The sequence below is a fragment of the Colossoma macropomum genome, unplaced genomic scaffold (assembly GCF_904425465.1).
Source record: "Colossoma macropomum unplaced genomic scaffold, Colossoma_macropomum, whole genome shotgun sequence".
Classification (NCBI taxonomy): domain Eukaryota; kingdom Metazoa; phylum Chordata; class Actinopteri; order Characiformes; family Serrasalmidae; genus Colossoma; species Colossoma macropomum.
Window position 1 is genome coordinate 23,226,532 of NW_023494805.1, and position 25,000 is coordinate 23,251,531.

Here is a 25,000-nt window from a genome sequence, read left to right on the forward strand (position 1 = left end):
AGATTCATTTGTACCGTTGTTCAGCGTAGGCCCACCACATCCTGTCAGCCAGAAATGTGTTTCTATTTATAGTAGTCCCTGTTCTAATTTTAGCCCTCTTATTTTCCCTTCTCTGTTTTTGGTGCTTGGTTTTGTTTGACGTGTCTTCCCATGTGTGTCACTTCCTGTTCCATGGTTCTCTCTGCTGCTGAGTCGCTCAGATAGCAGACACTGGACAAAGCAGCAACTTCATCTGTTCTGCCTGGCTGAATATGCATTCACTGGCAAAGTGTCGTACAGCATTCAGTCAGTGAAGAAATTATACAGTTCATTAAGGCTGCACAAAACTTTGAATACTCTTTTCTACCCTTTTACTCTTTAGGTTTACAGATTTATTTATGCTCACTTCATATGTAACTTGAGATATAATGCTGGCATGTACTTTTTACTAGTTATACTTATTACTTATACTTTATAGCTTCAGATTTAAACATCTCATAACTGCACATTTAAACACTTAAGATTTATAGATTTATTCTGACTTCACAAAAGTTAAGACACCGTCAAACTCCAAATTTAGACCCTTTATCATGTTTGATTTAAAAACACTTTATAATTTTTTTTTATTTAAAACACTTTATAATGTTAAATGTTAACACTTTATAACTTAAGATTTCTGGACCTGTGCTGACTTCACAACTTCAACTTCATACACTTTATCCTTTCTGATTTAAACACTTTATAACTTCAGATTTAAACACTTTAGAACTTCTGAACTCTGCTGACTGCACAAGCCTGGCTTTACGAATGTGTCATGTTGTGTTCTACCTATGTTTTAGTCTAGGTGATTGTTATGTAAATAGTGTCCCATGGAAATGAGTTTGGAGGACTTGTACTATGCAAAAATGATTATGTAAGAGGGAATCACACGCAAGGCACTATGCAAAATTAAGGAGTTATTTACACAACATTCATCTGCTCTTTTTTTTTCACAGGATGCCTTGCTTCTCAGTTTGAAATGTAACTTTTCATCACCCTCTAATGTTCAGTCTTTTCTCCTACTCCATAGGCTTGCTCTTTTGAATAAGTGCACATGTATGTCTGATTTTCATTTCATTTACAACAATTTGCCTTGTCATTTGTGTACCACGAAATCAGCTGTAGGTTTTCAGAGCTGAAAGCACTTATTTCTATGTTGAAATGTTTTTTTTTGGATCTTTACAGTCTGATGGATAATTACACCCAGTCAGGTGTCTTTACCACGTATATCATGTTAAATGTGGTTAGGTTCCTCCCTTGGGTCCTCCTTCACATCCTCTCCTCTTAAATAAGACCAGGCTGTCTTCCAATCAAATTCCAGCACCATTTGCCATATCAACAGTCTGCAACTCAATAAGCGTGTCAAGACCTGTCAGAGCTCATGGCTGTAAAAGAATCCAGCTTCAAACACTCTCTCTCTCACACACACACACACACACACACACACACACACACACACACACACACAGAGGCACTTTTCAGCATTCTTTGAGTGTAAACAGGTACCCAGTACCTAATACATGACTTTGAAACTAAGCTTTCTATAACTGTGCCATCTCTCTCTCTCTCTCTCTCTCTCTCTCTCTCTCTGTCTCTCTCTCTCTGTCTCTCTCTTATTGTTTCAGACCCGTGTCTGACAGTGATTCCTCCCTGCATGAACGAAGCGGACCGTTTCAGCCTCGAGGCGCTGCGGCACATTCACAAGCAGCTGGACGATGACAACGATGGCGGCATCGAAGTGAACGAGAGCGTGGAGGTCAGCCAGCCAGTTCGAGCAGCTAACACCCACAATCTTGTTTTGGTGTCTCGCTGAAACTTAAGCCTAAAACAACACTCCTTTATCACAGAATGTGGACATTCTCACATTTTTCTCTCTACCTTGCTCTATAATTACGCTCTAAAGGCACCTGTAAGAGCGAACAGGTGGAGAGGTGGAATGCGTAGACATTGCCAGAGGTTATGACATGGATAATCCAACCATGTAGTACAAGAGTTATGAGTTTGGACTTTCCCTGTAGGCTTGTGAGCTAAGGCCATGTTCACAAGACATTTTTACAGCAGTCAAAATAAAAAACACATTGGCATGCATTGCTAGTCTGTTTTGGGTGTGTGTGGGGTCCATAAGTCAGACTACTAGTGAAAATGCTACTAGTTTGCATTCCTGTATAATTTAATAGAACGATTTTCATTACAAATTCTATTATCAGCATAACAATTTGAATGCAAAGTAGAATATTTTAACATGAATGAACATGAACATTTTTTCATGTGAATTATAAGAAATCCTAAAAATTTCAGAATTTAAATATGTTCTTCTTTTGCTTTAATGACAGCAAGTCTCGAGCTGCCACAGACTCCACATGTTTGTGCAAAAGCCTCTGATGATTAGATCAAATGCTCCTGAGAGTCGTGTGAACGTGAGCCTCACTGTAACAGATAAGACCAAAAAAAAAAAAGATGGCCTCAACATGGTCTGTGTTGCAAATTTGCTTAAATTTGAGTAGTGATCTAGAAATAATGCAGAACTATAAACATTTCCTTTTCCTTTGGCTTGTCATAACTTTTCTTTGTTTTAGATATTTTAACATTCTGAAATGTTCAGTTGTTTGTTTTCTAAGTTTAAATGAAAAAAAATTCCCAGATTTTCAGTGTGGACTTTTGAACCTCACTGTAGATTTGAGCGGGAAACTCATCCAAACATGAACACTCATAGGCAAAAACTGGCAGCTGCTTTTTCATAAAAGCAAGCAAAAAAGATGAGTTTTAATCAAACCAGCTACCTCCCTACTATATCTGCAGAACTGAATATTACAGCGAGTCAGCTAGTTTAGCTTTTCCTCCATTTTGTTTAAAATCGATGTGACTAACTGAAGCCCCACCCCACACCACATCCAATTGGTTGATACATGGATCCGTCAGAGTATGCTCTGTCAAACATTCAACTTTAACAGACAATGAAGCATAACTTTCAGGCGTTGCTATGTATTGGCATCTGCTGTCAATCAGTGCATCATTCTCATTAAAACCAATGGAAAGAGGTGTGGGTTTTTTTTTTAGATACAAGAGTGTTCTGGTGAACGCAGCCTGAACCATCTGCATTAACACAATCACAGGAAATGTTTTTCTCCTTATGCCTTACATGTTGGTTCAAACTCTCATAACGGAAGGAGTCTTTTAACTACACAGAGTCGTCCAACTCTGTCCATCAAACTTTCGATGATGTCTAGTTTTATTTAAATTATGCCTTTCTCACAGTCAATGATGCTTTACAAGAGAAAGTTCTATCATATAAAATACATTGGGCAAAGACAATAAGAACATAGAGAAAAACAATATAAGCTTTAAAACGCAAAGCACTACTAACAGGGTCATGAAAACATAATGGAGGAAGGGCAGAATTGTGGATAATTGAGTCTGTGTGAAGACATCTTTTAACATTAAAAGAGGAGTGACTACTGCAGGTGTGGATATATTATGGAAGAGCAGTTGAGTCTTATAGCATTCTATTTTTAATAAATAACCATGTTTTCTTTGAACATTATATAGAGAACTGTTTAGATCTTGCCATTTATTTTTCAAAAAATAAATTTACCATGCAAAACTGAAGAAACAACTGAGGAAGCACAAGTTTAGGAAATTACGCAATACCCCACATTTTATCTCCTTGTTGTGATGACAGCACTCAAAGCTTTCAGCTGTTTGAACCACCTTTGGGGCAAAAGGTTTTTTAAGTATCTGCTTTTAATAATAGTTTGGAAACGTTTGTCACCAGGGTGGTACCCTGAAGTGTATGTCCTTAGCACATTTAGCTTGAGAATATAATTGTATCATATTTATAGTGTGCTGATTGTACTGTTTTTTAAGGTGCATTGACTCCATTATGTTGACTCGAGGCATTTTATTTTATTGTTGTATAGAAGACGTTAATATTAATTCTTTATATTAGTAAATAATAATAAGGACCACTGTTGCACATTTGAATGTACATTTACGTTTTTTCTATCTTGGGAGACAAAAATGTGCCTGTATAGTGCCCTTTTTAATAACATTTAAAGAAAACTGTCAAATCTATATATGCACAAAATCTACTCTTTATACCTAGGAGGACTCTTTGATGAAGATGAAGCTGAGTTTTAATAAACCCAAAGTGTTAGTAAGTAATTTTATATTAACAAATATTTTCAGGTAGTTTTTGAAAAGGAACAGTGAAAAGCGAGCATTACTCAGAAAAGGCATGGTGTCCCTGAACTTTTGACAGGACGTGTATGGCCAGTTGACTTGATATGATGTGCAAACAGAATGAAATCATCATATTGAGGCTTAGGGAACATGGAGTTTGGCTGGTGCTTTGATATTTTCCAGGTCTTGAATATGCATTTCCAAACATATTGAGGGGCAGCTAGTAAGCATAGCTTAATGGATTATTGGACATCACAACTGCATGTGTGTGTTTGATGATGGGGCTGATGTGTAAAATTCTCACTTTGCTTAGTTGCACACACACACACACACACACACACACACACACACACCAGCAAGTAGGACATGTCCTGTCCTTTCTGAAAAGTGACACAGTGTACTCCTACTGTGAGAACCCCTCCTCTTCTTGACTGGTTGCCCTCTGTTTAGCTTAGCTTTCATTTCAGAGTGCACTGCTTAAGGTTTAAGCAGGTAAAGCCCCAACTGTAGGCTGCTGCTGCTAAACTAGAGGTCTGCATGGCCATGAAACTGAAGCCTAAACTGGCTCGACCAGCCCTGACTGCTACATTTGATGCCCAGACCTGCCCTGAACTCTCATGTACTAACTAACTGAGATGGATTATCACAAACACAGTTTTATAGCACTTTACTGTGTTACAAAACACATGAGTAGGACAACAGAAAATGTCTTGCTGGGATAAACTGGTACTTTACATATCTGTAATACATTAACAGTACGTATTATCGGTAGATTTTTGTGTAATTGACGATTGTGCCTGGCAGGGAACAGAATCCACTCTCTTCTGATCAACTGTTTGGCCCACTGCGCTAAGGTTTCTCTCGCTATTGCTGCTACTGCAGATGTGCTTTACACATTTTGGTTGAACTTAACAAGCAAGAGCAAAGATCCACTGTGAACTTTCACCAACCAACACATCTCTCTCATCATCCATGGTTTCATTCAGGGGTGCAGTCACCCACTCCACAAAATCTGGAGCTGTTCCGAATGCAGTTGTAGACTGTAGCGTTATGAGAGAGAGAGAAAATACACGAGTGGGTGTGAAATTACGTAGGTTGATTCCTTAAAATAACAAATATATAATATTAAAAATTTCTTGTTCGAAAAGCCGAACCCGCCCTGAGCCCAACCCAAACCTGTCCCAAGCCCAACCTGAGCCCAGTGTTGTATGTGAAAAATCATCCCGACCCTAATTTATTTGTAGAATTTTAATGTCAGGCAAAGTATTTTTTTCTGCCTAACTGTGCATGTAGTGCAGTGTTGTGCTTTTATGTGCGTGTATGCGGTGAGATTAGTGTTATTTTTTGAAGTGAGTTGTTATGGATGGTTGCTGGGCACAGCAGGTGCAGTCTTTGGCTATTTGAATTTGCCAGCAAGTGACTTTACAAGACATTCCACCGTCACCCCCACATACCAGTGTGTGTGTGTGGTGTGTGTGTGTGTGTGTGTGTGTGTGTGTGTGTGTGTGTGTGTGTGTGTCCACTGTGTGTATGTATAACTCTTTGCCTTTGGAATTGACTCTTAAGAAGTGGCCTCATAGGACATAGAAGCATTTTGCTCTTCTACTGCCAGTGCTACTTGGTGTCATCTTTCATACCACAGCACATTCCTCTGTGTGTGTGTGTGTGTGTGTGTGTGTGTGTGTGTGTGCGTGTGGTGTGTGTCAGGGTTCCAAGTATACCTACATATCTTTGAAAATATCTCTTCCTTCATAAGCAAATCAAGCTTTGACCCCTTAAAATGCAAGACCTGTATGTGGGTGCAAACTTGAGTTTCTCACTAACATAACTACATATCTTACAGATTACTTTAGCAGCAGTTACTCAATAATTAATAGTAACAAATAATTTGTAGTAGTTAATGAACAATAAGTCTGTTCTGTTAACTTGCTATTAGAAGTTCAGTGAACTCAAAATTTTTAGGCAACCAGGTTACTGACTTTTGGAAGTGACCAAATCATTTTTACAGAGCACAACACTTCAGTCCTGAGGTTGAAAAATGGCTGTTTCTGTTTTTTAAATGTACTCATTTAATAACATGAATTCTCAATACTGTTGTGGTGTTTGGTTTCGTATGTAAAGATGATGATCTGACAAAGCTGAAAATTTATGTTTCTTTTTTGTGTTGCAAAACTACCATTTCGGGGCAAGCAAATGCATAAATGGAAGTATACTTAAGAATATACACAGAAAGCGCTCATTCCACAAGCTAATGAATTTTACTGCCTTTTTTAGACATGCTTCCTGCTAGGGCTGGGCGATAAAACGATAACGATAAGTATCGCTATATAACTTTTCCTCGATAGAGCGATAAGACAGGTTTGATAAATTTTCGATATAATACACCATTCTCACACTTCCACGTTTTACCGAAAGCCCTGGTGGTGTTTTCTACAGCAAGGAAAGGGACACTACTCTGCTGTCGCCAGGAGAGGGTGCACTTCCGAGTTTTTCTACATGATTATAGAGGGAGGGGGCCACAAGTAAAAAAAGGGTCGCCAGATATACTTTAGCAACGGCTGAAACGCGGAGTTATACAGTCCCTGTTTGAGTGGAGCGACTGGCGATCTGTTCTCCTGTGACTGAGTGTGGGTGACGAGGTCAGTGGTGTAACTGTACTGTCCTACAGTGAACTCATCTCTTTCCGTACATTCTAACAACTTCAGCGGTGTTAAATCACGTCTACAGCGCCGTGTTACAGCGCCAAACCGTCATATTTTAGTATTAGTGCATTCTCGAGCAATGAAAGTGAAAGAAAGAAGTGGGTTCATGTTCGACAGTAAACTGAGGAAGCTGTGAGGCATTGGAGAGCAGGAGAGTGCTGGCTTTCCAGGCTAGCTGTTTTTTAGCTGCTGGCCAATTGAAACAGCGCTCCGGCACTCCGGCACAACACGGTGAATTGATGATACGGTAGATCAAACATGACACAAAATCACCGCTTTCAGTTTAAACATGCCTAAAAGGAGGACTCTGTGACTGGTGTGAGAGATTCACACTGCAGATAATGGTTTTACACAGCAAACGTCAGATATACTGCGGTTCACCCCTTAAACTACTACGGTAGCATAGAGAAGTCCAGCTGTTGCTAGCTGGTGTCTGAATACTGTGATATGCTCTGACATGGATGTGGTAGAAGTGACAGCAGTGACCTACCGAACCGAGTTGACGTTGTTGAGAAACTAAAGAGTTTAGCACTGTTGTTGGCCACTTGTTTAGCATTTGTAACAGGGTAGCCGAGCGCTCGTCACCAGACAGCTAAAAATAATCTGTTTTCTTTCTCAAATCATGACTATTACAAAAATTGCAGCTGTGCTTTTCCAGCTGATAAAAACAGCTCAGACACTTTCTCCCACTCTCCCGTGACAGATTAGTGAAATGTTCCACTGTTTTCCTAGTGTTTGTCATGATCGGACCATAAGTGATAGTTTAAAACCACAATTAACCACCCAGGAGCAAAATCAGCCTTCAAACGTGAAAGAGATAATGATTTGACATTTATCGCGATATGTATCGATATCGAACTATATGAATTTTGTTTATCGCGATGACGTTTTTGGCCATATCGCCCAGCTCTACTTCCTGCCCAGTTAAACCTTTTTAGAATTTAACCCTTTAATGTCACCCCAAAAATGTAGCCATTTCTACTGTGTCAAAGTCTACTGTGTCAGTGGGCGCCATCGCCAGATTCCCCGAACGGATTGCCAGCGAGACACTCAGTTCCAGAGCGTAATGAGTTAAATGAGACAAAGCCAAAACTTTGACTTTGGGTAACACAGAGTTAAACTGTACAAGAACATGCTAATAACCACAAAGGCACAAACAAGAAGACATGAGATGATGTTTACTGTCATTTGCAGGCAGACAGACATGTCAGTGTGCAGACGGACAGACAGGCACATCTGCGGGTTGATTTCTAGCAAACAAATTTCAGCCAGAGTAAACTACATGCACACATGCAGACCAAATCATCCAAAGCCGTAGCTCATGTTAAAATCCCATTGTTCTGCCAGAAAACAGACACACTCTCAAAAACATCTGCAATGCACGTAGAACAAGCACCTCTTTGTGTGATTCTGCGAATGTGAGTGTGTGTGCTTGTTAGTGATGTTCATGTGAAGCCAGCTCATCCATAGAGCTTTTGTAAGTGTGCATGCTGAAACAGTGGTTAAACATACCTGTTTTGTGCATGAGGGACTGTGAATGTATGTAACACACACAGAGTGCAGCACAGTTTATGATGTTAATTTACATCCTTCCCCAGTAGACAAACACTGTGGAGCTCATATGACAGCTACCTTCTGCCTTATCCGACCTGCTTGAACAGTTTTATGGTTTTATATTGCTTTTGGGCGGAAATGCAAAGTGTTTGGCGTGCTAATAGAGGTTTGAGTTTCTGATCTGATGTGGGTGAAGAACGATTAGGCATTATTTATTGTTCTGTTCAAATATGATATATAAAAAACGTTAAACATCATAGCTGCTGTGTTACATTCTACAATCAGGCTTATCAAGTGCACTTGCTCTTCTGCATGCAGGATACACACAAATTAAGCATTTTAGGTACAATTTTGGAACCTAATGAGAGAAAACTGTATAGATTTCATTAAGGACATTCTGACACTGGCAAGCATATAGGAAATAAGGCCTGGCCAGTATGAAAGCTTTGTGGCTGATACCAATTAAAGGAAGCTACAAATCGTGACAATTGATAATTATTGATTTTATATTCATATTTTATATTAATTTTATACTCTAATAGTTTTAGTGCTTTACTGCTATGACTGTTGGTTCTCAATTGTCCCAGTTCTCAAACTCAAACAGCAGAAACTCACAGTGTAATATAAATATTGTAGCACTAAAGGTGGAGCCACCCATTATTGTTTGCAGTTTTGGTTTCTTATCTCTAATTCTCTTTGTTTTATCTCCTCTTAATTTTCTTATGTTTTTATTACTTCTTTTTCTAAAACGTATTTTTTTGTGTTATAGCTTGTTACTCTCATGCTATGGTTTTTGTTGAGATTTGCCATTTTACGCATACAGTCATCTTTTTAAACACCCTTGGTCAAATCATGTGTTTGGTTGATTCTTTACATAGAACACACTGAAATATGGCATTTGTCCACTAATTTGAGTGCAGATTGAGTTAAATTTTTTTGATGAAGAGCATAAAATGTAAAATGTGCCATAACTTTTGCACAAGCCACATTTTATGTTTGATTTTTTTCCAGTATGTTAAATTCAGCAACCATACAATATTTGTGCATTAAAATGTGCAGAAGTGTGTCCTCTGTGAAGGATGTGCTAACTTTTTTGCAACACGTCATTTTAAAGCAGGTGCCTAATTTTTTCACACTACTGTAATCAAATTCTGGGCTCCCCGACGGCACATCTATCTATAGTTTTGCCCTTTCATTGGTAAGATCATGAGTTCTAATCCCGGTCAGGCCACGAGCAGTTATTGGTGCGGTTTTGGCGATATGACTGTAAATCTCACAATGATTTGATTCGGCTCCATTTCCTTAGAAAATAATTGCAGCTTAAATTTCACCATGATTTAATTCAATTATGTTGGTATTAGTGTACTTTTAAAGATTATTGAAAATTATCTTTAAAAGTACACTAAATAAATACTATGTTGAATATAGACAATAAAACAACTTTTACATTTTTTTACCTCCACGAAGGACACACACAAATTCAGCATTTTAGGTGCAGTTTTGGAATCTATTGAGAGAATACTGCATAGATTTTTTTAAGGACATTCTGACACTTTGAGAATGCCTGACAATTTTATTTTGATCAAAAAATGAGCACATACCTTATATTTTATGATGAGTGCAGCTAAATCTCAAACTCAGTGATGCATCATAATGCATTGATGCATTTTTGCACCCATAGCACATATGTCTGATTAGATGGTGTCTTGTGCTTTTTCAGTTCATTATAGAGGACATGAAGCAGCAGCAGACGAACAAACACAGCAACCTGCACCGAGAGGACCAGCACATCACTGTGGAGGAGCTGTGGAAAGGCTGGAAAATATCTGAAGGTGAGAAGGACATGGACAGATGCATTTTATTCAAAAAATGTATTTTATTGACAAACAGTCCTGACGTTTTCAGGCTGAAACAATAAACAATGGTTACTGTCCAATATGCCAAACGCACAAACATGGTCTTAACTGTGAGTGTGGCTGTAGTTGTGTTATTTGAGTCTTTTGTGTTGTTGTGTTATTTGAGTGAACAGAATTTGCCTCAGACATTCACAGCTTGAAACAAAGAGCGTATGAAACCTCCAAAATAGCTAATCAGGGATGACAGCATTAGCGTGGATTGTGTTACACAACCTGACAAGACACTGGGTCACTGAGTCTGAGTAAGGGCTGAAACAGTGTAGCGTAATGTAGTCTGAACAGACTTGATGTATTCTCATCTCTTCATAATGAGCTGTTCGATGGAACCTGATGTAAATTTGGTGTTGACACCAAGTCAAATAATGTGGGTCAAAATTAAAACATATATATAATATATGCTTGCTTTTGGATAGGATTATTTAACATTTGGAATTAAGTGTTATTTTCTGCATTTTTTATAATTGACACACACATATATATTTTTCATGTATGAGGTTCCTGATGTATACAAAATCCATTGACAGATGCACATACAATACATTGAAACACATTGATTTTATTAGTTGAGATTTCCATTTTTCCTTATTTATTTCTCTCTATCTCTTTCTTTTTCTCTCAGTCCATAACTGGACAATGGATGATGCAGTACAGTGGCTGAAGGAATCCGTAGAGCTTCCGCAGTATGAGACAAACTTCAGGGAGTTCAGGGTTGATGGCAATACGCTACCTCGGTAAGCACAAATGCTTGGCCTATAAATTTTCATAACATGCACATCACTTTATATCAAGAAAACATGTATTCAATAAAACAAAAGGTAGTTAAATTAACTAAATATCAAAGGGGTATTAAGGGGAAATGACCAAGTTATTGTTAGAGCAGCACTGCCCCCCTGTGGTAGTCCTGTGTTGATACAGGTGGTGCCTGTGAAGCAAGGGGTGAAGCTGGGTTTAGAAGATCAGGTTTCCTCACTCCAGCCTCCACTTGCTGACTCATGAAATGATGTCACATCTGTAGATCACCTTTCCCCCTCAGTTATGCTGTATGGGCAGTGCACGTATAGTCTTTCAGCCATTTTGTACTTTCTATTTAAACTTGCTTGGATCCATGACTGTGATTTCATCTTAAAATGTCCTCTCTCTCTCTCTCTCTCTCTCTCTCTCTCTCTCTCTCTCTCTCTCTCTCTCGTTCACGTATGTTCTCTTTCTGTCTCGCTCTCTGCTACAGAATTGCAGCTAATGAACCGTCATTTATGTCGTCGCAATTAAAGATATTAGATCAACGACATAAACAGAAACTAAATCTAAAAGCGCTGGATGCTGTGCTCTTTGGACCGCCACTACGTAAGTGCTTGTGGGCCTAGTTGTGAGTGTGTATTTTTACAGTCATATGCAAAAGTTGGAACACCCCTGGTTAAATTACATGTTTTGTTTATTTCCTAATTCCTTGTTGTGCATTAAAATGTGTGGGAGTGTGTTCTCTGTAGAGGATATGTTCATGTATTTTGACTTGGGAAATCAATAAAACGTCATTTGACCAGGGGCGCGCAAACTTTTGCATACCACTGTATGTGTGAGGTGTGTGTCACAGGTGTACACATTCAATTTTGAAATGATAATACTTTATAGTTTCTCACAGATTAGGTTTAACTCCTTTTCCCAGTAGCTATAAAGTGCTATTTCAGCCTTTTTTGGAGGTCTCTCAGCATCAGGGTGAGCATCTATAAAGCATCCATAGAGGTTGCTCAAAAGAAAGTCCTACCGAAAACACTGATAAATAATATCTCTTAAAATGAATCTATTGATTTGCATGGGTGTGATCCTCTAGTTTTGCTATATCTGTTTCATCTTGTTGGTTTAGTGTTTAAAATGATTTGAGCCAGTGCGTTAACAAGAGCTATAAAATTAAAAACATAAAGCGTATCTGTTTCTGCCTGCAGGACCGCAGCATAACTGGCTGAAGGACTTTGTCCTGATGGTGTCTATCATCATTGGCGTGGGAGGCTGCTGGTTTGCCTACATGCAGAACAAATCCTCCAAAGTCCACATCTCTCAAATGATGAAGGACCTGGAGAGTCTTCAGAGTGCTGAACAGAGCCTGATGGAGCTGCAGAGCAGGTACAGAGAGAGCCAGCAAGAGAAACGGCCATTACAATGACTTTATTTTGCTGTAACAAAACACCTACAGGGTATTAATAGAAGTAATATGTTAGAAAACGGCAGATTTCCCATTTTTTGCAGTGGGTTTCCTTCACAATTACTTCAAAATTAATAGCATTTTACACACAGCTGTAAGCTGTATAGTTTGGATGATATTGTGTAAACACAAATAAAAACAGAGATTACTGGGATTTCTGATGATAAACACAGTTAGTTGTGTTAGTTGCAATGCTGCAGAGTTGGTTCTAGCCCTGTTCTGTGCATGCTTGTTATAGACTGGAGAAGGCGCAGGAGGAGAACCGCACGGTTGCAGTGGAGAAGCAGAACCTGGAGCAAAAGATGCGAGATGAGATTAGCGGAGCGAAGAGAGAAGCTCACAGACTGCGAGAGCTGCGGGAGGGAGCAGAGTGTGAACTCAGTCGGCTGAAGTACGCAGAGGAGGAACTGGTGCAGGTACGAATGTTGTTATTCTGGTGTTACACAGTTCTGCAGAGATTACTCTCAAAATATATCAGCACCAGTGCAACCAGTTGTTCTTGTCTGTGGACATGAGGAATATTGTATATTGTAACACAGAATGTAGAGTTTCTTGTACATTCCGAAAGCATTACTCCTGTGTTCTATTATGAATTTCTCTTGTCTTGCTTTTTCACATGATGATGATGTTCATTTGCCTGTAAACCATAGAAGTCTAAAGTTTTTTAATAATTGCTCTACATTCCATTTACATCATATATTTTTTAGGGTTTTCTTTTTTTTTGCTGTTTTGACCCTTTTGATTTGTCTTGTAGCTATCTCGTTCAAATGCAGCTTTTAAAAGGCTTTTAAAGCACTACCTTTAGCTCCTTACATAGACAGCGTTATGCCTAGCCCTTTCTGTTTGAATGGAGAAAAATTCATATCTTTGTCTCTCATCCTGTCAGAAAATAAGGTAGAAGTTTCAGCATTTTTATTTGTTTTTTTAAGTTGCCTTTTGACCTGTTTGTCAGGCCAAATTACATCTACCATGGCTCATTTTCACTTCTTTCCCGATTTTTCTTCTGTTGTTTAATGGCTGACTGTAGACTGACTCAACTTCCTGTAATTGGTCCGAAAGTCCAAACCATCCAAAAAACACGCTGCAAATAAACATGATCCATGGTCCAAGGCACCATTCACACCTGCTATTTTGGTTTGGGTCAAACTGAAAAGTCACAGTATTCTGCCCGGACAAGCTGGTGAGAAAGCACCCTAACAAAAGCAATACCAAAGTGGAAAGCTTCAGTTCGTCTTGAGAGCTTCCACTGTATGTGAGTGAGAGGAGTTGGAATCTGAATTTTTCCATTTCGAAGAGCTACAAGTGAGAAATCATTAAACAAAATGTAAAAACAGGGTGGTATTCCATCAAGGACATATTGGGCTGGACACTGATGTGGTTTTGTGTGGAACGAAGTTGTAATTCTGTGTTTTTGTGTGTCGGTAGGTGCGTATGGCTTTAAAGCGAGCAGAGAAAGAGTTGCAGTCGGAGTGGTCAGTGCCTGAAGCCTTACAGATGTGGCTGCAGCTCACGCACGAGGTGGAAGTCCAGTACTACAACATTAAAAAACAGAACGCTGAGCTACAGCTCACCATCGCCAAAGAAGAGGTGAGCAGCACAAGGCAATCTCAAAGAAGTTTACCTTTTAAAGGTTTTCTTTCTCCCATTCTACCAAATTCAGCTGACTATTCAGCTGTTTGTAAATAGAATCTAAACTCTCATTTCAGGGATAGAGATAAAGCCTAGTGCCCAGATTAAATGGGCTGTTTGTGAAGAGTCAAAATTAATGCAGTAGTAAAGCTTAGGGCTGAGATTTTGGGCCATTTTATACAGTTAAATTATTTTCTCTGTAATTTATATATTTGTGTGTGTTATAAATGGATAAATGTTCAGCAAGAACTGTCTGCTGACAGGTATCTAGCTGGGTCACACACATTTTTAGTGCAGAATTGAGCAATTTTTCCAATTTAGTCCAAGCACATTATTCATCAAGAAATATATAGATCCAACACATGCACGCACCAACAAAATTAAGCAGATTTTTTTTTTTTTTGCTTCCACTAATTTGGCTTTTTAATGATGCGGGTAAATTACTTTTTAATCACATAGTTTGTTTTTGCCTTTTGTCATTTGCATTTGGATTGAGTCATCAAGCAATTATACAGAGCAATTAGCAAGTGCTGCTATAAGACACAGACAAAGAATACTCTCGAAATTTCTATACCGCAGATCTGCTTACATTCCATTATCCAGTATATCTGTTATCCGCATATTATTCAGAGATTAGATTTATTGTAATGCTTTTGAAGACATTGTTTCTATAGTGTATGCAATTTGAGTTTGAAATAATTGGATGCCAGTTGGGAAGCACTAGAGTCTGACACCATTTAAAGCATAAATATCAAGAATATGTTTGTGTGTGTGTGTATTTCAGGCAGAAAAGATAAAAAAGAAGAGAGGTTCTGTGCTCGGTACTCTCCATGTAGCTCACAGTTCATCGCTGGATGAGGTTGACCATAAGATACTTGAAGCCAAGTAAGCATGCATGCACAAACACTTTCAAATAAAGGCTCCTACATTTTTGTTGGCTTGAATGTATTGTTCTCTGAAAAACATGTAATGTGAATAGAACTTTTACATTATGTGGAGGTTCTTTAAACTTTAAATATGTTCTTCACACTCATTTGCTGAAACAGGTCTTTAAAGTTCCCCATTGAAGAATTCTTATAGAGCCAAAAATGGTTGTTCTATGACATCTCTCCTTTTTTGGCACCTGTACTGAGTGTATGTACTTGATATTTAATGTGAGGGTTTTATTTTTACTGATGACTGTGTTGTTTTGCTGTGCGTGTTGTACAGAAAGGCCCTGTCGGAGGTGACGGCATGTCTGCGCGAGCGTCTGCATCGCTGGCAGCAGATTGAGAAGCTGTGTGGTTTCCCTGTAGTACAGAACTCAGGCCTGCCCAGCCTGACCGCCTCTCTGTACTCAGACCACAGCTGGGTGGTGATGCCCCGCGTCTCCCTGCCCCCCTACCCCATTGCAGGAGGAGTGGATGACCTGGATGAGGACACACCACCCATCGTCACACAGTTCAACTGTGAGCACTTCACTGTGTCGCTGTGCCTGGGCTGATGTTAGGAGCTAATTCGAAATTTGAAATACTAAATATGTATACTGTTTATATGTGCTGTTCAGTATGGTTAGTTTTATAATTATTATTGTGAAAATCTAATTTTACTATTATTTTCTTCCTGTTATTGCCAGTGAGGCATGTAATTTTATATTAATTATTTATTGTATTGTTTACTATCTCTTAGCTCAGTTAAACAGCAAACAGATATTTATGCTATTTTTCTGTAGTTTAGACCGGAATCTAGTAATTAACTATATAACTACACACTTATATTTAAATAGTATGGCAAAAGAGTAATAATAAATCGAGACTTACTGAGGATTTAACAAGCATTATTTAATGTAACAAGCATTATTTAAAGTATTTAAAATATGTTATTACAGCATTCTCAAATTCAGCATTACAGCATTCTCCCTCTCTTTCCCCTGCAGCCACATTGATTCGTCCGTCTCTGACACGCAGCAGCAGTCTGTGTCGCTCTCGGCGGAGCCTCCTGTCTCAGCAGCCCTCTCTGCTCTCGCCCGACCCTGACCTGCTCTCCATGGCCTCTGCACCAGGGGTCTATAGATCAGAGGCAGACGATGAACACATCTTCTTTACTGTGGACAGAAAAGGGTACAGAATAAGTTTAACTTTTTTCCACATTGTTATTTTTTCTTTTGGGTGATTCTTATAATCATCCTGTAAGCATCCCTGCAAAGGCACTACCTGTTAAAAGTTTGGGGACAACTAGTGACTTTTCAAAATGTTTTAATACAAATAAGCATGCTTTGCAAAGTTGTAGACTAGCTTTATTTTGAGGAAAACTCAGTATGACAGGGTGACAGTTTTAGAGAAGGATGCCATGCCTTGTGCATTTTATCCTCTTGTTGCTATTTTTTTGTTTAGGGAAAAATAGCAAAGAAAATATTTTATATGAAACTGACATTATTCAGAGAGATGAAGGTACTGTGTGCCCAAACGTTTGAAGGGCAGTGTGCTGTTGAACATATAGAGCCATTCCTGTATTACAGATCATGAGCAGGTAAATGTACAGCTCATACGATGGATGTAATGTGGATTTATTGACATGAAAGATGGTTTATTCTTATTCTGGCCCACAGAGACTCTCAGGACACATGTTCAGACTCGGACTCGCTCAGTTCCTCTCTAGGCAGGAAACAGCTCTCCAGCCCCGGCACTGTGGGAGCAGATACACCACCACGAAAAATCTCTCGCGAGGAGCTCCTCCTGTTGGCCCAGGAGGCGCAGGCCGTCACCTTGGACATCTCACCTCCACCCAGCTCCTCCTCCGCCGACTCCATCTCTGTCCGCAAGGGCTCCCCTGACCTAACTCGCTCCTCCGCTATCCCCGAATCCCAGAGTTTGACCTTTCATCCCGGCACCAAGACAGCAGCCTATAATGGCATGCTGGAGAAGTCTTACAGCCTGGGCCAGTTGCCTGCTGGCGGGACACCCCCAGAGGGACGTTACCCCTCAATAAGCTCTCTAGACACGAAGGAGAAGGCCAGCAAGCAGGCCAAACCCCTCCACTCCCCCTCCTCTCCGGACTCTGACAACGGTGAGAAGAAGCGCACCAAGATCAAGAACATATTCAAGAAGAGCAAAAAGCTGTGAAGGGAAAGAGAGAAAAAGAGAGAGAGAAAATAAGGGAAAAAGAAGAGGGAGACATGAAAAGCCTTAAAACAAATTTAAACAATGTAATGGATTGTCAACCAGAAGCCAAAATGTTCTGTCCTGTTCTTTTCTTTTTTTATTAAAATGGAATGTAGCTCCGTCTAGGTGCTATCCTGGGTTGGATATGATGCCTTTTTTAGTCCACTCAAAGCCTGGCATGTTATCATCATTCAAAAGTCCTCATATTGGTCATTTTAACAAACATGGCCAATTCACTGTTTTGACCTGGGAAGAAAAATTGTTCACTTCTTGCTACATTGTGCTTTCAAAGTTGGCTTTCAGAGTGAAGCACCCAAATAGATTCTACTTCAGTCAGACTCTTCTTCTTGAATATATGAGATATACTGTAAAACAGTAGTTGTCCAAACATATAGTACTGTGCAAAAGTTTTGAAAATGATATGCAAAAAGCTGTTTATCTGGACCGGGAGCGTTTATTTGCTGATAAAAGCATTAATAGTAGAATAAGTTCAAATAATGTTGTAACAAATAAAGGTGTTATGCATGTCAGTGTGTTTGTTTAACTATTTCCAAATCTCTCCTTGTGGTGTCCCAGTATAAATCGTAATCATCATCCAATACCTGGCTTGGCTAATCAGTCCTTCTTTATGTTAAATCAGGTGTGCTACTAATGGAATTTAATAAATCTGTGTGATTGCTGGGGCATCAAGGAGACACCTGGAATCAAACTAGATCACAGAATAATTGCTTTTTTAAAAACTAAAAAAAAAACGTGTTACTGCATTCATTTATTTTAAATTTATGGTAATGTTATATGGTGTTTTTACAAGCAAAAACAGATTACCTGCTTGGCCTGGGCGATAGGGGTATATAATCAGATATCGTCTATAATTGACATGTAACCCAGTGAAAATGCTTATAAGGCCATAATTGTGGTGTTAGGAAACTGACAAAGCATTAATAAGGACTTTAGGACTTACCTTTAACCAGCTTACTGTATGGGTGTGTACAGGAGCATGCCCACATTGTCTTTTGCGTGAGAGAAGTTTGTTAAGAAGCTCACAGGTACACACTGTAATGCTAGCTTTACCTATCCCATGACTCTTCACCTTCTACTTATTCTACTTTAGTTCGAGAGCATGGAACCTGAAAATAATAATCGTCAATGTATTGGCAAACTTCAGCTTGCTTCAGTGTGACTTGCTGCAGTGTAACAACCAAGCTAAAGTGACTGGGTATTACCCAGGAGCAGCTGGCTCTAGACCTGGTACTTTTAGAAGTAGAAAAGTTCTTCTGATCCTAGTTTACAGCCAGAAAACAACATCAGAAAAAGTAACAAATAATATTAAATAATACGTACACACAATATTTTACTCACTTTTACTGTCAAAACACTGTGTTATTATGGGGCCTCAAAAAGCTGTTAGGCTGCAGCAGAGTAAATCCCTCATTGTCTGTGCTGTGAGTTTCCCAGAGTGTGATTTGTCATCTGAGAAAATTGCAGTATGTTCTGTGCAGCTAAAGTGTCCTGGTGGTTTAGATCAGTGAAAATAAATGACCAGATCGTTTTTCAAAGGCATCTTTAGCTGAATTCCAGAGTGTCCCTGCTATAATGGAGGAAAACACTTCATATTTTCATATGTAAATCATGTGGGCATGGCTTTGAGCATCACTCATTTAGAGAGTTGCAGTCTGAAGTTTCTCCAGTGAGGGGCGCAATTAGCACGCAAGTCAACATTAACGTACACCAGAAAGAGCCCAATGAATCTACACCAGAAGGAGCCCCATAATGGCCCCATAATGAAACATGAATGCAATCTATTAAAACAACAGGTGCAAAAGATGTTGGTTTACTCAGTATTGTTTAATATGTTATTCCTATTATAGATTTTTATTTAAACTGATAATGTTAAAAAAAACAAACAAACTGAACATAGAATAGAAAGTAGGTCTAAGCTGTATCAGGGGTGGCCATATAGTCAGTAATCATGTTTTTTTTTTAGAAACAATCTTGCTAATTATTTTTGGATATCGCCCAGGCCTGCTTACTGCCCAGATAAGGTTTTGAAACTATTTACTGAGGTGCCTAAGACTTTTGCACAGTACTGTTTGTGGATAACGTTAAGAAGTTTCCTTCTTTGAAAAATGTTCAGTGTAAGTTTACAGGGCAATAGTGTGAGCAAACAAAGCTGTTTGTGTCAGTAATAAACAAATAAAAGTGACACAGTTTACAAAATTTACACATACCATCCACTTTATTAGAGACCCTTTGTACTTTCTTTTGACTGGACACTATGAGGTCCACCTACCCTTTAGATCCACTGTATAGGTGTAGGTGTACAATTACAGATTGTAGCCCAGCTGTTTTCAAGCACAATTTATCGGCTGCCATCTGCCCCATTCATCATTGTTCATCATTGTTTCTGACCACAACAGTGTTGCTGCTGGGTTGAGTGGTCTGTTAACTCTGTCAGTGATGGTCTTGCACTCAGAAACTAAACATTAGCAAGGTGAACCTATTTAGTGTTCCAGTAGGTCAAGGTTAATATTGCCAACGATACCACTGTATCTGATTCCCCAGTTTGGTGGCCTTTACCCCTCCCCCCTCGATAACATCTGTTTCTTTAGTTGTTTAATTTGTCTTTGAGCTCATAATGAGCTACAATGAATGAAGGGTTACTAAACCCTTTTTGGTGTCAATGTAAACCATGTAGTAAAGAAGTGATCAGTTTGGCTCTGGTGTTCTGGAGTTGAAACCAAAAAGCCTCTTAATCTGAAAACGTAGGGTTGAATGTGGGCTTTCAGCTTTATGTCACTTCCTGTTTACCGATACTGCAGAACTCCTGTACTTGACTAAGTTCCTTGAAGTTACAAAGAAAAAAGGAAAAACTGAGGTAGCACTTTGGCAAGCAGAGCTATAAACACATCTGATGAACACAGTCATGGGCATGACAGCACTTTGTTTCTACTTACCTGGTTATAGAAGTAATAAAGATCTTTTTGATTAACAACCTTAATATTTTTTAATAAAGAGATTATAGCTTTACTACAAAGTGCATCACAGAAATGTGTGGAGAACGGAATTGATACTACGTGAGAGTGACTGTGTTCTGTGGACAACCTGACTGCTGAAATGAAAGTGCTACCAAAAAAAAAGAAATGAAGAAAGAAATCCTGCTAAAGATTGTTGCACTACTGCTTTCCTTATTTGGGAAGGGCCGCTTCTTGCGGAGTAACAGTAAGTTAAGGTAGTTAGAAAGTTGCTGAGATGCGTTAAAAAGCAACAAGTTGACGATGGAGCCAAAACGATTTGATGCATTTAGAACGCTTCTTAGCATATTTATTTTTCGGTGTTTTTTTTTTTTAATTATAACAATGTTCTGATAGAATTTTTTAAATTGTAGGACATGCATTTGTATTGTGTAGCTGTGGAAGGACTGTGGTTTTTATATATAAATATATATATAGAGATATGCAACTTTTAACCCCTTAATAACCCCTTTATAAGCCCTATTTGTTGGACTGAACGCTCTGTTTCAAGGGCTTTACCATCACTGTGATCACAATCCTCGTCCTCACCCACTGTAATACACAGTTTGGCACCAAATGTGTGCCATTTTGATGAAACTTTGTCACAACTTGTTTTATTTTACTGTGATTTTTAAAACTGTGTGTCATGTAAGAGAGGCTGATTCATCCTAAAATTTAACTGTATTAAATATATAGAAAAATGCAAGAGAGTAGCCTGTGGGCACCATAGCCTACAGGAAATGTCTGCACATGTGTATGCCCTTTGACCCGAGTTAAACTGTTCTAACTGTCTAAAAAAAAACTCCCCAGGAAATTAGGCTCGACAAGCTTTAACTCGACAAGCTTTCGCTCATTTACAGTGAAACTGTGGAAAGAAAGAAAAACATCGTCTGAAGCAACACTGTACAGTGTTTCAGCCTAAAGCTCTATAGCAATGTTAATCCATCCTGATCCTGCAGTAACCCTGCATTGCACATTTTACTTTTCCAGGCTCTAATGGACCCATTTTGAGCTTGTGAGTGTTTAATTGGCTCATAAGATGAGTGAGATGTGTTGAGAGCAGAGGAAATAGTAAAATATTCAGTATACTCTGTGAACAGGATTTGGACATGTTTCTCTATAGGTGTGATCACCAACCTGCAGAGTGCAGTTCCAACTTTCAAAGAAATTGGTCAGCTACCATCAGGTGTAGGCTCTGCCTCAGACGGTCCACACATGGACCATCTGATACTTATTGTATGCTTTAAAAGAAGCAGATTGCATTTCTTAAGGACCGGGTTAGCAAATCTGATTGACATGTAGGACAAACATGAGACAATGAGAGCACTTGCATGCAATTAATGATCCAATAACTTCAGATTTTGGCAGTATTTTTTTATCGCATTTACATGCGCTTGGGTAATCAGATAATGGCAAACTCTAGGTCTGCACAAGTCAGGCAGTAAACGAGAAAAAAAAGATGTGACATAAAACTTCATGCTTTTTTTTTTTTAAACATCGTCACTTTATTGAAAAATATGAACAGACAGGTCTGTTTTTGCCTGTGCAGACTGGGAAAACTGAAAGAAATCAGAGTAAGGGTATGCATGTACTAAAAACCCAGTTATAAGGAGCTAAAATCCAGACTTAGATCTGATCTAAGAAATTGAAGTATGCTGTTTACATCTCTACTTGAATAATCAGATAATTGCAAAAATCTGATAGTGTTTGGATTATTAAGTGCTTGTAAATGCACTCATTCATTTGAGAGAATGCAGAAGACGGAGGCGATTGATACGCATTTCGGGACTGACATATAATAATAAACAGAAAGTTCTTTTCATCTTCAGATTGTGGTAGTATTTGTGTTGAAAACAGCCAAAACTAGCTTGTCCTCCATGTTGCAGGAGTAACTATAGAGAAGGCAACTATCAGCTATGACGTATGGTTATTATGTCGGCGCTCAGCATAAAAGCTGACAGTTTTAGTTTTTCAGCATGAACACGTTATTAAAATTGTGAAGCATGTTGTGCAGTCTAGAGGAGTGCTTTCAGTGGCGGTGCACATACACATGCGCCAGAGACAACAAACAAAAAAGAAGCTTGCTTTGAGAGAGTTTGAAATGGCGTCGTCTGAATGCCCCTAGGATGCCCGAACTATTGAAATGTTATCAGTTTTTACATTCTGATTGGCTATCCACGCTTCAGTGTCTGTGCACTTCTGTTCAGCTTTATTTAGTCCTTTTTAAATCAGTCTGATGGGACACAAACAGCCTGTTCCAAAGTCCACTCTTTGCAGACTGTGGGATTACAAAAGTGCCCACTGTGACGTTCAAATTTAGCAAAATTCATTAAGACTTTGACAACTGTGTATCTAGTCTTCGTGGAACAGCAGGTTGCGGATGTTCTTGCAGTTTTAATGTTTTTTGTCGATATTTAGAACTATCAGAATGTCACCAGCGTGTTGATTTGAGTGTACTTAGTGTGCTTTTGCAAGTTTGAGAAATGAGATACACTTGGACACTCACTGGACAACACATAAATACGCACATTAGATCACAAGAACGGAGGTGAGGAGAGTCACTAGTAGTAAACAGTTGCCTTTCAGAGCCAAATACAGGTGCTGCCTTTAAAAAATCAGCTTTCTGTCTTCAAAAGATATTCGAAAGTTTAATTTGAAGCAGTTAGTGGCAGGTGAATGAGATATCTTGTGTGTTTGCCAGCAGGTTTACCATTTTTCACACAGGTCTGTCTTTATTTTTGGACAGTGGCCCTTATACGTCAGACATAAACAGTGATCTGTGGTTGATTATTATGCATGTCAGTCAAATGTCCCCTTCCTGTCAAAGTATGCAGTTCTTGGCTATTCTGAGTGACGAAACACACCAGACTGCCTTAGGATAGTCAGACATCTGGTTTGGGAGACTACATGGGGTGTATCACATTAGGGTTGGAACTGTTTGTACCAGTAGATTTTCAGGAGGGTCGTTTATCATCTGCATCTATAGCACAAACATCTGTAGTAAATTTCTGCTGGTCATTCACTCCTCTGAATTGTCGTCATGGTCTGGAAATCATTGAACTTAGTGCATTTTTTCCATCTCACTTGCTTTTATTGTGTTTATTATAACACAAACTTTTACCATACTGTAGATTCCTCTGGCTAAATGAGTCATTTTTAAGGCAGGTTTCATCAATTGTTTAGGAGTGTATATGATTAGCTAAGAAGAGAGTCACAATGATCTGGTAAGGAATGGAATGGAGAGAAAAGAGTTTGGTAATGACTGATTTGATAGTGAAAATAGTTTGATAATGAAGGATTTGATGACAGCAGTTTGACAGTGAAGGGTTATGAAACAGCATACTGAAAGTGAAGTGCTTATACACCAGTTTCAAGCCTTTGTGGTAATTAGTACCGAGAAATTCATATTAAGAAATAGACATACCCTTAATCCTCTTCAGCCTTCGGAATGCATTTTGCACATTTGATAAAAATCTATCCACCTCCCTGCAGTCATCATCCCGGGTTGTACAAGCAGTGGAAGGCAGTGGAAGAGAGTACAATGGTTCACTGCACTCCAGCTATGATAAAGCTTTGGGCTGGAACATAGTGCCAGAGAGAAATGACTGAAACTGGCTCAGTGTTTTGTTTGCGGTAAGAGCAATTTCCCATCAGCAATGGCACAAGCCTACACTAACAGGAATGGCCAGTGTCTAGGTTTCCCAGTAGGCCTGAGCTCAGGGGTCACTGGACCAGTGTTTGGACCTTTCTCTCCATCGGGTACTGGACTAAGGACAGATCCCACTGTCCTTTCGCCTAATCTCATTCTGTCCATTCAGTGGAGAGTAGGCTGACAACAGACATCAAGACATTTAGAGCTCTGCACAGCACCATACATCTGCTGTTAGTGTTTGCAGAGCACGTATTCAGACACATCAAACAAAGAATTATGAAGCAGATCTAACCATGCTGAGTGGAAAAAAACAACAGTCTAAGTGCATAATGATGCAAACTGAAATAAACACACCAAGCAATTTTCTCTAAGGTAATTTTCCCATTTTACAGTGAACGGAAACGTTACTGAAATTACCAAGCTTTTACAGAAGCCTTAAGTTAGGTAAACGAAAAGAAATACTTCAGTTGAATTAAAGTAAATTCAGAGTTATAGATGTGCAACAGTTCAGCGTTTTGAAGCAGTCCTGAGCCATGCGCAGTATTCCCAAATGACCTGCATCACTTTAGCTGACCAATATTGAATTGAATTTTTATAGTTCGCCCACAAAATATCTTAACTGATGATGCTGATGAGATGACTGTTGTCAGAGATCAGAGGGTTTTTTTTTTTTGGAAATTTGTAGTGTGGATTTTGTATACTGTACAATAACTTAATAAAAAAATGGAGGCTAAACTCTCATCAATAAAGAGATATTTTGTTCCTATCATTGCATTGCAGTTCTTCAAGTATTTGTTCTGAAAAGAGACAAGATACCCAACAAAGTGCCGCTCTTTGAGGATCACAGGCTTTGCTGTGTGCAGAGGGGCTGATGTAACATGGGCTTGATATTTCAGTCCTTTTCAGTCCTTTTAGGTCCTGCTGGCATAAGGTCGGCATGAGGACTGTTAGAATCAGAATCTTCATTTGCCAAGTACCAGATGTACAAGGAATTTCTTTTGTTGC

General features: G+C 39.0%; 1 protein-coding gene across 2 annotated transcripts in view; it reads left to right on the forward strand.

Annotated features, from left to right (window-relative positions):
• Positions 1–18,348, forward strand: part of stim2b (stromal interaction molecule 2b) — a 48,751-nt gene extending 30,403 nt beyond the window's left edge. The window contains exons 2-13 of one of the 2 annotated variants that reach the window (XM_036596157.1): positions 1,644–1,774; positions 4,121–4,171; positions 10,174–10,285; positions 10,989–11,100; positions 11,595–11,710; positions 12,307–12,484; positions 12,802–12,979; positions 13,989–14,150; positions 14,977–15,077; positions 15,402–15,640; positions 16,108–16,291; positions 16,780–18,348. In XM_036596157.1, coding sequence (XP_036452050.1) covers positions 1,644–1,774; positions 4,121–4,171; positions 10,174–10,285; positions 10,989–11,100; positions 11,595–11,710; positions 12,307–12,484; positions 12,802–12,979; positions 13,989–14,150; positions 14,977–15,077; positions 15,402–15,640; positions 16,108–16,291; positions 16,780–17,293 — 2,078 coding nt within the window. In that variant the 3' untranslated portion in view covers positions 17,294–18,348. The remainder of the gene's footprint in view (positions 1–1,643; positions 1,775–4,120; positions 4,172–10,173; positions 10,286–10,988; positions 11,101–11,594; positions 11,711–12,306; positions 12,485–12,801; positions 12,980–13,988; positions 14,151–14,976; positions 15,078–15,401; positions 15,641–16,107; positions 16,292–16,779) is intronic. The other variant, XM_036596158.1, reaches the window with a different exon arrangement.
• The last annotated feature ends 6,652 nt before the right edge of the window (positions 18,349–25,000 follow it).